General features: G+C 35.7%; 1 protein-coding gene and 1 non-coding gene across 6 annotated transcripts in view; both read left to right on the top strand.

The window, feature by feature from the left end:
• Positions 1-13,232, top strand: part of EMCN (endomucin) — a 107,365-nt gene that overhangs the window by 68,118 nt on the left and 26,015 nt on the right. For all 5 annotated transcript variants that reach the window (XR_009052826.1, XR_009052827.1, XR_009052825.1 and 2 more), the window contains one exon: positions 4,385-4,423. Coding sequence is in view for 1 of the 5 variants with exons in the window: in XM_057729334.1 (XP_057585317.1) it covers positions 4,385-4,423 (39 nt within the window). In the remaining 4 variants the exon portion in view is untranslated. The remainder of the gene's footprint in view (positions 1-4,384; positions 4,424-13,232) is intronic.
• LOC130850640 (U1 spliceosomal RNA) lies at positions 125-281 on the top strand. The gene has a single exon (XR_009052999.1). It is a non-coding gene; the product is annotated as a U1 spliceosomal RNA (small nuclear RNA).

Raw genomic sequence — 13,232 nt, 5'->3', positions numbered from 1 at the left:
AAAGAAAGAAAGAAAGAAAGAAAAGAAAGACAGAAAGAAAGAAAGACAGACAGACAGACAGACAGACAGACAGACAGACAGAAAGAAAGAAAGAAAGATAGAAAGAAAGAAAGAAAGAAATCAAATACTTACCCGGCAGGGGAGATACCAGAATCATGAAGGTCATTTTCCCCCACTGGGGCTTATCCATTGCACTCTGGATGTGCTGACCCCTGCAATTTCTCCAAATGTAGGAAACTACATAATTTGTGGTTGTGCAGGACTACATTTGCAATTCCCCTTGTGGGGTGAAAAAAAAAGAGATAAGCACATGCTAGGTATTAATGACATATTTGCATCAAATTGAAATTTTGAAACTTCTTAATTGAAATAATTAAATTAACCAAAAAAAGCTGAAAAGAAAATAACTTTCTCACTTAGTGTTTCAATCTTATTTAATGCCACTTTCCAGTACTGCCTCATAGAATTTCTAATACAATGCTATGCATCTCATACTTTGGAAAACACTAATTTATCTGATCACCCAGGCTCATTATTTCTCTTGTGAATGGCACCATTTATCTATGACATTTATTTGGGAACTTAATTACAACTTTTCTTACATGATATTTAATTAGTTTGTATCATTTCATGTGGGCAGATAAAAGAGGAATCCTCAGGATAACAAAGTCTTAGTCACAAGTCATGGTTTAGCCAAATCAGAACTAATCTCAAGTACAATGACTCAGTCAATGCTTTGTTTGGAAGGCGGGGGAGGGGGGGTGATGAGAAGGAAAATTTGAATTGGTCATAGCAAATTATTTTTAAGCAAATCAGAAAAGGATTATATATGGGAATGGCTGTGTATATTTTTTCTCCTGGGCCTGTTAATGATAAATCACGTTCTGTGTGTAGTTATATACAGCTATATATAGTTGGAAATACAATGGTCTTCGTAAGATAAGAATATTTAGCAAAGGTACTTGTATTATTGCTTAAGCTTTCTGTTTTAAAAGCTGATAGTTTAAGCAAAGCTTAGTTTTGGATTAAATTGTGGATTAAAGCTTAACATTTCAAAGTTCATTTGCATTTCATAAGTCTTCAGTTTCATATTAGAGAGTCAAAGTCAATGAAGAGATTTTAAGTTGCCAACCAACCTGATTAAGGATTTGGATTTTACTAAACATCTAAATTTGAGTCTAGGTTAACAGAATACACTATACTTATTTGCCATTTGACTTCACCTACTTCCTTTACAGATCAGAGTTTGGCCTTCTCTTAAAACACACTTGCATTATGAAATTTATAAATTAAAAAAAAACAGGAACAATTGTAACTGTCTTCACTTTTCATTAATTTCCACAAGTTTAGCCATATTCACTAGCATTTATCTCTATTAAGACTTTACATCTGCAGAACTGAATCCAAATTTGAAAATAGTATGCCATATGAAAACACTTTATTAGCTTAAAAATAATACATGCTTGATTTTGAGATAAAAAGATATATATATATTCCAGTATTGATTAAGTATTTAAGATTTACAGAATTTTGTCCTCAGAATAATAATATATTCATTCATGTATAAAAATCTGGACCTCTTAAGACTCAATAAAAGGATTTTGAATTATTATATGTTACTGTTTGATATTCAGCTACATCTTTAAGGCATAGTTTTTTTTTTTTTTATGTAATATGTCCCTCTAAAATCATTATGCATTTGAAGGATGAAAAAAATGCAAAAAAGGATAGTCAGAAGGTTTTGTCTGATATGAGTTTAAAAGTTTTTCATTCTCTATAAAGTCTATCAGCAAGAAAGGTTATGACCTGATATTAAAAGCAGGAGGAACAAAAGGTTTTGATTTCATTTGTATTCTAATCCTCTGGCAGCTGATAAATATTTTAACTGCATCTTCCAAATACAGCATTATGCCATGTTCAAAGTATTTTAACTAGTTATCAAAAGTAGGAAATAATTACATAAGCTTTCCACTCAGAACAGTTTAGTGTAAGGAAAAGCTGTCTCTTTTAGTATAAGAGGATGGACCTTAGAACAAACAGACCTTAATTATAATCACGGTCCTCCCTTTGAGAAACTAGTTTCACTTCTTTCAACTAATATTTGCCAATCTGCAAAATGGATATAATAACATCTTTCCTGTAGGCAGCAATTAATATATGGAACTGATCATAAAAGTTGCTTTAAAAATAGTAGCTATCATCATTCAACTAGTAATTTTAAGTAAGGCATTCATTTTCCCTTAAAAATTGAATTCAAATAGGTAGAATTAGTTTTATTATTATTATTTTCTATTGTTATTCATTCATTCCGTATATTTTTACCAGAGACCTGGGAGTAGGCTCTGTGTAAAACAAGAAATCTCTGCCCTCCTGGAGTTACATTCTAAGTGACAACAAACATATTTTTAAAAAATAAATGTCCCTGGAGTGATAAAAGTACTGTTGAGCGAATGAAGAAGAGTGGTGGACTAACGTGGAGGGAAATGAGGCAACAAAGTTAGATAAGGTGGTTGGAGAAGACTTCTCTGAATGATGATACCGGAGCAGAGCCGTGAAGGGCAGGAAGGAGCCAGTCTAGGCCTGAGAGGACATCACTGAAGCTTAGGGAAGAAAAAGCAGGGATGCCTGAGGCAGGAGGAGTCCTGGGACGTTGATCTACCACAGAGACCCCAGCAGGGTGAAACGTCTAGAGAGAATTCAGGAGCAAGGCAGGAGCCATGTCCTGTGAAGAACTGCCAGCTGTAGTGAGGAGAAGAATAAGGAGCCCTTGAGGAGCCAAATTTACACTTTAAAAGCTTTTTCTAGGTGGTTACTGCAGGTACTAAAGGGAGAGAGACACTTGCTAGATGAACAGCAGTCAAGTGAATGGTGAGATGTATTTGGAATATATTTTGAAGCTAGAGCTGATAAGGGTGAGAAAAGGAAGTGAGTCAAGAAAGGCCACTCATTTTTGGCATATGCACCTGGGAGACCATGGTACCATGCTTTGATCTAAGATTGTGAGGGGGTGCTGAGTTTGAGGATACTAGTCAAGAGTTATGAACAGTAAAAGATGCGTATATAGATACAATGGAATACTAGTCAGCCATAAAAAAGAATGAAATAATGCCATTTGCAGCAACATGGATGGACCTAGAGGTTATCATGCTAAGTGAAATAACTCAGACAGGGAAAGACTAATATCATACTATTGCTTACATGTGGAATCTAAAACAAAAAGATACAAATGAACTTATTTACAAAATAGGAATAGCCCCACAGACATAAAAAACAAACTTATGGCTACCAAAGGGCAAGTGGATGATATAAATTAGGAGTTTAGGATTAACATATACACACTACTGTATATAAAATAGACAACTAACAAGGACTTACTGTATAGCACACAGAGAATTATACTCAATATTTTATAATCTATAAGGGAAGAAAACTGAAAGAGAATAGATAGATAGATAGATAGATAGATAGATAGATAGATGATAGATATAGATATGTATCTGAATCACTATCACTGCTCTGGTCACCTGAAACTAACACAACAATGTAAATCAACTATACTTCAATTTAAAAAAAAGATTTCTGTTTTGACTATGTTAACTTTGAGATGCGGGTAAGACAGTCAAGTGAAAATACAAAGGAAGCAAGTAGATATTTTTAAAGTATCATTATCAGGCTTCTATTTATTTTAACTTTTTTCTATATTTTTTCATTTGGCAAATCTTAGTTTATGGTGCAAACACTCTAAGTCATTGAAGTGATCTTTGATTATAATTCTCGCAAGTGATTTTACTTGTAGAAAGTGCTTCTGAATGTTAGAGGAATTCCCTGTTTCAGAGGTACCTGTATGAACAATTCTGACTCTTCCTCAGGTCAGGAGATGCACTATATCCTAGTGGGAATATGACACACGGCAGTGCCACTCATGAAGTACCTACAGAAGTTTCTGTAGTTGTCTGGGTTATCTTGGCGTATTCAAGATATGCGGTTGTACCAGGTGCTCCAGAGGGGGATTCACCCAACTATAGCTCACAGGCCAAATCCAGGCCCCCACGTGTTTTTGTAAATAAAGTTTCATGGGAATACAGCCATACCTATTCTTTAGGTATTATGTAGAGCTGCATTCACACTATAAGGGCAAAGTTGAATAGTTGTTAGAGACTTACGGCCCACAAAGCTTAAAATACTATTTGGCCCTTTAAGAAAAAGTTGGCTGACCTCTGTTCTGAAGTTTCTTCTAACCAGGAAGCCTCATGATTTTATGATGTGAGGAAAGTAAATCAGAAATGAGCTAAGATCTATATCCATTTACCATCTGAAACAATTGTGAGAGTATATTTGATATTCAGCATTTAACTTTAGCAATTTTCTTTTCTTTCCTCTAAAGCTGAGAGTCCGAGTTCAATCAAAACAATAGAAGAACCAGGTAAGTTAATTTTCTTTTCTCTGAAAATATTCCTGGATAAAATCCCAAGAATGAGACAAAGTAGATCAATTAGTATGAGGGCAGGGTGAAATAGTACAAAGGAAAACATCACATGGCAACTAAAATATTTAGGAAACCTCGTGTTAAAAAAATGCAGACCAGGAGAATATACAAAGATATGCCTGAGTGCTCTGGGGCTGGGGTTAGTGGAACCAGCTCTGGTAAATGCACAAAGCCTGTGGAATTTTCCTCTGCCCAGAACCTACTGTTCCTGGTCTGTTTCTGTGGTCAGCTTGCCCTCTCCTAGAAGTATACAGTGTGTGTTTGTTGTCTTCTCTACTTTCTAACAAAGCCTGGTCCTGGCATCTGAAGAGATGATGTTATAAACCACAGTTAACAGCCTAAATGTTATCACTTCAAGAAGTGCTCATGCTTTGCCATCCTTAGTTTTAAACTGAATAAATTCTGGCTGATAGAGCAACAAAAATTGAAAAAGATTATTGAGCAGAGGAAATGGTAATGTTGACTCTTCCTATTGTTTTGATATTATAATTGTTTGGGGGATTTTTATCTTCCTACATCCTACCTGGTACTTATATAAATGACAAATCTCTTAGGTTCTCAGTAATAACCATCTTTGATATATATAAAATGAGAAATACATGAAATAACCCTGTACGGTCATGAAACTTTTTAAAATATTGGGGGAAAGAAAGCCATTAAAATTATGAGTGACTGATAACATTTCCACAGCAAATGTCCTAAACAATCATCAGCATCTACCTTCAAGGAATTAGAAATGGAAATTATTATGCTTTTAACTTTTAATTATTTATCTTCTACATAATATACCAAATGAATAAAGAAGTTATTTTATGCTGTTAACTCTCTCTATTTCATCTTATCACCATATTTTTTATTCTTATTTCCATCTACATAGTCTAGAAATGCACTAGAAAAAACATTGGGAAAATGCAAAGCAAAACAAACCATAAAAAGAGTGCATCCAGGCAAAGAGGGTAGCTTTATGTTGGCTGATGCTTTGCACTGTTCTAGAGAAGTCCTGCCCCTCTGCTTCAGTATTGGTTATGGAGGAGAAGTTACAGATGGAAGAGAATTGGGAAGCTGTCTAAGTGTCAACTCATTTTAAGGAGAGACTGAGGCATCTTTTATTTTGTTTAAAACAGTGGTATTTACAAAATGCCAGCTTTAACCATAATTAATTTTAAATGTAATGAAAAGCTCATTTAGACTTTAATTTTGAGTTATAGAAACTAATTCTCCTAAAACAGATAATAGACAAACCATTGATATGACTAGAAAGAAATGAGTCTGATTCTATCAGCTTCAAGAAAAGTCAGTCTCAAACTTCAGATATATGCTGTGGTTAAAGACTAAATTCAGATTCACTCAAAAAAATTCTCAAATATTCATGCATATGATCAAGGAGAGGCATCTTTGTTAGAATAATTAGCATTTCTCTTTTAAGTAAAGTCAAAGTAGACCTCTTGCTCTCAGAATTATTAGTACTGCTTCCTTCCATAAATATAAGCTAAATATACATTTAATCTTTAACTAGAACATAGAGTTCTCATGTTTGATATTTTCTTTCATATTATGCATCTGACTTTAATTTTCTTAAAAAAATATGTTTTTACCACTCTCTTCAAAAACTATTACTAAGATCTAGAAATTGGTGATTGTTTTATGTAGGAATTCAAGATAAGTAAGGCAACTATATATAAAATGTGAATTATAAACAATTATACATGGATATGACATTCCATTTCATGTATTAAAGATAAAAGAAAGATAGTCATAGTTAGATGGAAATCAGCAGTCAAGGTCAGAAGACGTGTCCATTCATTCCATTTAACAGTGCAAAGGTAGTATGAACGGAGAGCTGTGTTTAACGATGCTAAGCACGAGGAATTCATGCCCAGTACCTAAAGCATGTGGGAAAGTCGAACTTCACCTGCCCACTGTGACACACCTGGTGAGACTCCAAATTTAGTATAATCCTTGCCAAATACACAGAATGGTATATTCAACCAATCACCACTAACCAAGGTATTCAATAAGTATTCCTTCTGTTCCATCACACATAACACTAGCTAAGCGTTTGAGTGACACATGGAGCCTGCCATTAAGGGTTATTAAAGACTAGTCAATATTATAAATAACTGTAATAACTCTAGCAGTCACGTAGGTATAAAGTGATGTGGCATAGATGAGCCTCAGATAACCTTATGTTGAGATCAGAGGAAGAAGAGCTGTGGTTGTGGTATATACACTGGGTGGGAAAATGCAGTGGAAGAAAGATGAGGATAGGGTTCATGAAAAAAGCAGCCTTCTCTCTGCCAGATTTTTCTGCCTACTCATTTTTTTAGCTCTGAGTTCAGAGCTAATGAGGAGATGGAAAGACCCACTAAAAAGTGATGAAAGACTGTTTATTCCCTAGAGATATATGCAGACATCATGCAGCCATTACAACAATTTAAAGCAATGATAGAATTCACTTTTCTTTAGCCTTATCATTTTCCCGCAGACAGGCAGAGCTAATAACTTGTCCTTGAAAAAGAACCTCTTGATTTCTTTGATAAGAGACCTCAGCTCCAAAGAAAAATGGACCAATATGCCTGTGTATTGGGAAAGGAATAAACCATCTGCCCTTAAGTTTCTGAAAATACAACTATATTTGTCAGGGTTTTCCAGAGAAACAGAACAAAGAGAATATACATATATAAATATGTATTTATATATACATATGGAAATCTCTAAAGAGATTGATTATAAAGAATTGGCTCATGCATTACAGAGTCTGAGAGTCCTAAGATCTCAGTTGGCAAACTAGAGGCCTGGAAAGGCAAGAGAGTGGATGGTGTAGTTCTAGTCCCAGTCCAAAGGGCTGAGGACCAGGAGAGCAAATGGTGTTAGTCTGAAAGTTGGCAAGCTCAAGACCCAAGAGCAGCCAATATCTCAGTTCAAAGGCAAGGAAACACTGATATCCCAGCTCAAGGCAATCAGGCAGAAAGAGTTCTTCTTACTCCAGGGAGACTTTCTGTACTATACAGACCTTCAACTGATTGGATGAGAGCCACCCTAATGGAGGATAATCTGTTTCACTTAGTCTACTGGTCTGAATGTTAATCTTGTCCAAAAACACATTCACAGGCACACCCAGAATAATGCTTGACCAATATCTGAGAACCCATGGCCAAGTCAAGTTGACACAGAAAATTAATCATTACAACAACATTCTCACAGTGACCAGCACAGCTTGTGAAAGTTCTCATTGTACCCATCTTCTTTACTTTCTCAACTGTGTTTCAGGACCTCAGTTGTATTGTAGACATTAATTTTGATGGAAAAATCAGAAGCCAGTACAGACAAGTGCCATCAAAACTGACTACTGGCCTTTGGAAAGGAGGATGCTCTGTTCTGGTTCATTCATTGTGCTCGACATCTTACATAATGCCTGGGATTTGTTATTGATCACTAGAAATTCATATAATGCGAAGCATGAATTATTTTATACAGAGGATTACTTACTTGAATATTCTAACTTTTAATGACAGAATCTGGATACTATTGTTCAGTTAAAATGCACTCAAACTAGAAATATACCCATAGTGAAGTGATATCCAGAGTTGTTTTTATTAACTTGGAAATTTTATGATGTTTGAAAATTAGTTGAGAATAAAGTAACTCAGTTATGGAATGAAAAATATATCAATATTTATGTGATAGGGTTTGGCTTAAGTGATTCCTCCTCTAATTCAGGGATCTGATAAGTCTCTAAGAAGTGCTCAGCCCTGTTCTTGCGGCTCTCTAGTCTACACCGAAAGATCATAAAAACTCACAGTCTCAACAGATTAGCTAGCCAGCACTTACTTTAAGAACCAACACATTTCAATGATATTACCAAGGGTGTGAGCTCATCTAATAAACTCTACAATGTGCTTTATTTAGTACATTAAAAATAATTCTGTCACTTTGTATGTGTCTGCAGAGTCTGGTTTGGCCTATTGAAGCAAGGAGGTGTTTGGTTTGTCTTGGTAGGAAGAATATCTTCTTGATTGGAGCTGAAATTGACATAGATGATATTTCATGTAACAAAAATAAGAGGCATGTACTTATAACTCATTCCTACTGAGGGGCAGCAGCTTGGGCAGCAGCTTAGGCAGCATAGAGTAGTAGTTGACAGAACGAAGTCTAGAGTCTGCATTCAAACCCCGGCTCTGTGTGACTTTGGGCAAATTATTTAAGCTCTCTGGGCTTCAGTTTCCATTTTATGAAATGAAAATATTATTAATACAATAGTGATTGTAAAACACTTACAACAATGCCTGGCACATAGTGTCCCATAAGAGTTGAAACTAAAATCCTTTTTAATATTTTCATGTCCATATTTTGGGTGGCTTTCACTCACATTCTCAGAAAGCACATGACACAGGTACAGTTACATATTGAAAAGCTTCTCAGTGTTTTCAGGTCATACTATCCAAATTGTGAAGTTAAGGTAAGATGATGCATATATTTTGGGAAGGAGATGACAACATTCTAAAACTTTCAGAATGCTGAGAAAAAAAATTTCATTCATCTCATTGATAATGATGCCATTAACTAGTAAGATGAACTCAAGTCTCTTAAAATCGGTTGGTTTCATGGCATAATGGAAAGGAAAGAGATAGGGTTTTGACTCATTCTTGGCTTATGTCTTAGCTCTTCCACTTGTTGTCAGACATGTTACCTTATCTCTCTGAGTCACAGTATCTCTCATCTTTAAAGCACAGAATAAAAATGTTTAAGAATAAGGTGGGTTAGCACATATGGAAGTAATTAGCACAGTACCCCATTCATTCCTTGTGTATTGTATATAATTTTCTGGAAATTAACAACTATTTATGTTAAATCGCAAAAGAAAAATATGTCCTCCTTCTTCAACATATATTTCTACAGTTACCCTAAAGTAAACAAATCTCTGCCCACGGTTATTACTGGGTTAGAGGATGCTATTACTTCTGGTTAGTTATGCTAATGATCCAAAAGCAAAGTGAAAGAATTTTGAGATAAAAATTGTTTTTGCATAGCTTGGAGAGTACAGCTAGGTCAGAAAGGTCAGGTCTGATGAGAGCAGAAACTAATTTTTATCATGCGAAAGCAGGAAAGTTTCCTTTTGATATTTTGGCCATTAAGTAGATGGTGGATCCCGTTAAAGGTGAAAATGCAGACTAGCTATGACAAAATCTGAATTGAAAGGAAATCTGACAAGAATCTAAATCTTAAAGCTAGAAGAGACCTCAGCATACTCCCCTCCCAAAACACAGAGTGGGACCAACCATACTTACAGCATATATTGACCGGACCACTGATGTGCCACTTACTTATGTAAGAGACCATTTTCCACTCTGGTAATGAAAGCCTAGAGTAAACCATGCTCCCTTTCCCTGAGTGTCAGGATGCTCAGAATCAATTCTTATGGCCAACACCAGCAACCATATTGATGCTTGGTATTAACTCTTAGAAGGAGCTTATTTGTTTCTTCAATTTTCCTTTGTTCTGATTTCTCATTTCTATTTTACTCATTTATGGCATATATCATTGCTTAAGCATCTCAAATCCTTTCTGTTAAGAATTAATTTATAAGTAAAATTCAATTAATGATAACATGGTATCTCTTATTTTGATCCCTGACACACTGTTTTGTCATTTTTCACATCAATCAACTTTGTGCAGTTTACCTCCTCTATGAGAGCTCCTTAAATGAAATAACTATCTCATGTACTCTGCTGTATTTCCTTCAGCATCTACTGTTGGACCCAGAGTAGGTGTCTATTATTTTCTATTATTTCCGAATGAATGAAGAAAATTGATGAGAATGATTTTAAATAAATACCAATCCTAATATTAAGGCATAAAAGGAAAACACATTAATTAACTTCCTCCTCAACAGAAGTTGCTTCTGCCAAAAAATTTGCTTGGCCAGTCAGCAAAACTTACATTCGCTACTTCCACACACTGCTCTAGTGTTTGGGAAATATCAGTGAGCAAAGTAAAGATTCTTGCCCTCGAGGATCTTATATTCTAGTGGTGGAGACAAACTATAATCAATACACATATTAATTAACCAAATTATAAAGCAAGTTAGGAGGTGATAAGTGCTGTGAGAAAGAGAAGTTGTAGAGCAGTGTAGGAGGGAGGGATTATAAGTGCTGGAGAGATGGGGCCATTTTCAGTATGGAAAAGTGGTCAGGATAAATCTTATAAAAAAGGTTTGAGAAAGTACAAGAAGGAAGTAAGCCACCTAATACATGGGGGAAGAGTATCCACACAGAGCTACAACTTGAGGAGAGGTCTGGTGTGTTTACTAAACAGGGCAGGGAGAAAGGCAGGGGATATACCAGGCAGATTACCTAAGATCTGGTGGGCTATTTCAAGGACTGTGACTTTTTCTGTAAGTGGAATGGAAAAACACTGGGGATTTTGAACAGAGGAGTGACATGATCTGACTCATGTTTTATAAGTATAACTCTGATTGCTGAGGAGAGACTGTCAGATGAAGCATGATTGTCTTTTGCAAATTTTCCAAGAGAGAGATAATGGTAGCTTGGACCAGGGAGGTCATAGGGTCATAGAGTGGCATCCAATCTCCAAATTCTGAGTATATTTTGGAAGTGGAACCTATTCTTGATGATTGCATTTGGAATAGGAGAGAAAGAGATGAATCAAAAATAACTCTGAGGATTTTGGCCTGAGCAATTGGAAGGAATATCTGCCATCGACTAAGATAGGAAAACTGCAGGTGGAGCAGACATTCAAGTTTGGACATGCTGAGTTTCCGATTTTTATTATTTATCATTATTATGAATCGGAAATTTAGGAAAGAGGTCTAGGCTGGAAGTGTAAATTAGGAGATCATGTGCATTGATATTCTATTTAAAACCTTGAAATTGATTGAAATCACCAATGAAATTAGTGTAGTTAGAAATGAGGACAAAGGACTGTGTCTTGGGGCCCTCCAAGACTGAGTCAGAAAGAAGAGAAGAAAGCAGCCACGGAGACATAGGACAGGAGAAAAACCAGTAGTGTGTGCTCTACCGGAAGCCACATGAAGGAAATGTGTTAAGGAGGAGTGAATGAGTTAGTATATCAAATGTTGAAAAGTTCTTTTTAAAAGTGAGACATGAATCCATCAAATTGCAATTAGAGACCAGTTGCAATTATTCATAAATAATGAAAAGAATTGATAAGCATTCAGTTCAATTGAATCTATCCCCTCAGACACATATCAAATGTGCACATATCAGAAAGAAGTATAGGAAACATAGTGAAATGAAAATAGAACACATAGTTTTATTTTCTTTCTTACACTAGAATATTTTATTCTCTACTGCCTCTCACACGTTCTCTCCTGTTGATATCTACATATTGTATGCCTTCCCTGAAGGAAGTTTCAAGAAGGTTATCAGGGATGCCTCCAGCTCAAGTCCCTCCTCAGAGAAGTCCCTAGTTCCTAGAAGCAGGCCTGCTTTCATGCCCTCGTCAGCCTCATCAGGCTCGTCAGGCAGAGAGCAGCCTGCGGGAGGTATGACATTAGCACACACACAATGATGGAATTCAGAGAGCACGTGGGGAACCTCGGTCAATTACACTGTCTGTCGTTCGCCTTCCATGAGATGCATTCGCATAGCCACCAGAGGTGCCCTGGGACATTAGTAAGGTCTTCTGTCTTTAAAACTTCCCATGATTTATCTAGTAATTGTTTTACAGCAAGAGCCAAATGTGTACCACTGTCAGATGCCAATAGGGTAAATTTGGATACACATTATTACAATGAACTTGGTTCTGCAGGTCTCTTTATTACAACAGACTTTGTTCTGAGGGTCTCTGCCTCAAATAGCCTGCTGCAAGTTCTGGCCTGAAGTTTGCAAACTAAATTTAGGTCATAACATATCATATCCACAATTCAATAATCATTACAATCAACAAACTCAAGGTCTAAGACCAAACCTCTGTCATCCAAGAGCACCATATACTCCAGTTTTTCCAGTTTCTCTTTGCTCTCTGACCAGAGCAAAGAAGCTTCTGAAAACATTTACATGTCTGAAGAGTTGTATATGTTTACACTTAGAATATCTGAGAAAATTAGATAAATTGACTTTGGTTGAAAGACACAACTCTGTAGGTGCCTAATCACAATATAATAATAGGATATTATTATAAGGTAATATATTAATATAATATAAATTAACATGCTTTAACATATAAAGTAATATATTAGTATAATATAAATTAACATAATTTTATAGTAATTGTATATATATTATAAACATATTATCAACTCTTCAAAGCAATTTAAATTTATTTTTACTCATTTAATTTTCACAACACTATGATGTAAAAAATTACAATCACTATCTGTAGATGTGGAAACTCAGACACAAAGAGTTTAAGTGTGCTGCGTAAGATTCCACAGCAAATAAGTGCTAGAGTCTGATTTGAGCCCAGGGACTCGGTCTTCAGAATCACGCTCTCAACAATCCACTACAGCTCTCCTCCACCTCCTCTGCTGATGCTGCATTAGTAGTAATGTGGGATGATAGAGTCTCAGTGACATCCACAGAAATCACACCATAGCTCTGAACGTACCATGGCTCCCTCTATCTTAATTGCAGGAAGAATTACATTAAACTCACAATTTATGAATTCAGCCAAGACCTGTAATTTCATCAATATGATCATGCTAATGGACAGGGTTTCTCAAAGTGTAAGTTAATTCCCATTAGTGGGTCATGACTAGTATTTT

The sequence above is a fragment of the Hippopotamus amphibius genome, chromosome 3 (assembly GCF_030028045.1).
Source record: "Hippopotamus amphibius kiboko isolate mHipAmp2 chromosome 3, mHipAmp2.hap2, whole genome shotgun sequence".
Lineage (NCBI taxonomy): Eukaryota > Metazoa > Chordata > Mammalia > Artiodactyla > Hippopotamidae > Hippopotamus > Hippopotamus amphibius.
This window is presented reverse-complemented; position numbering and strand designations above follow the sequence as displayed.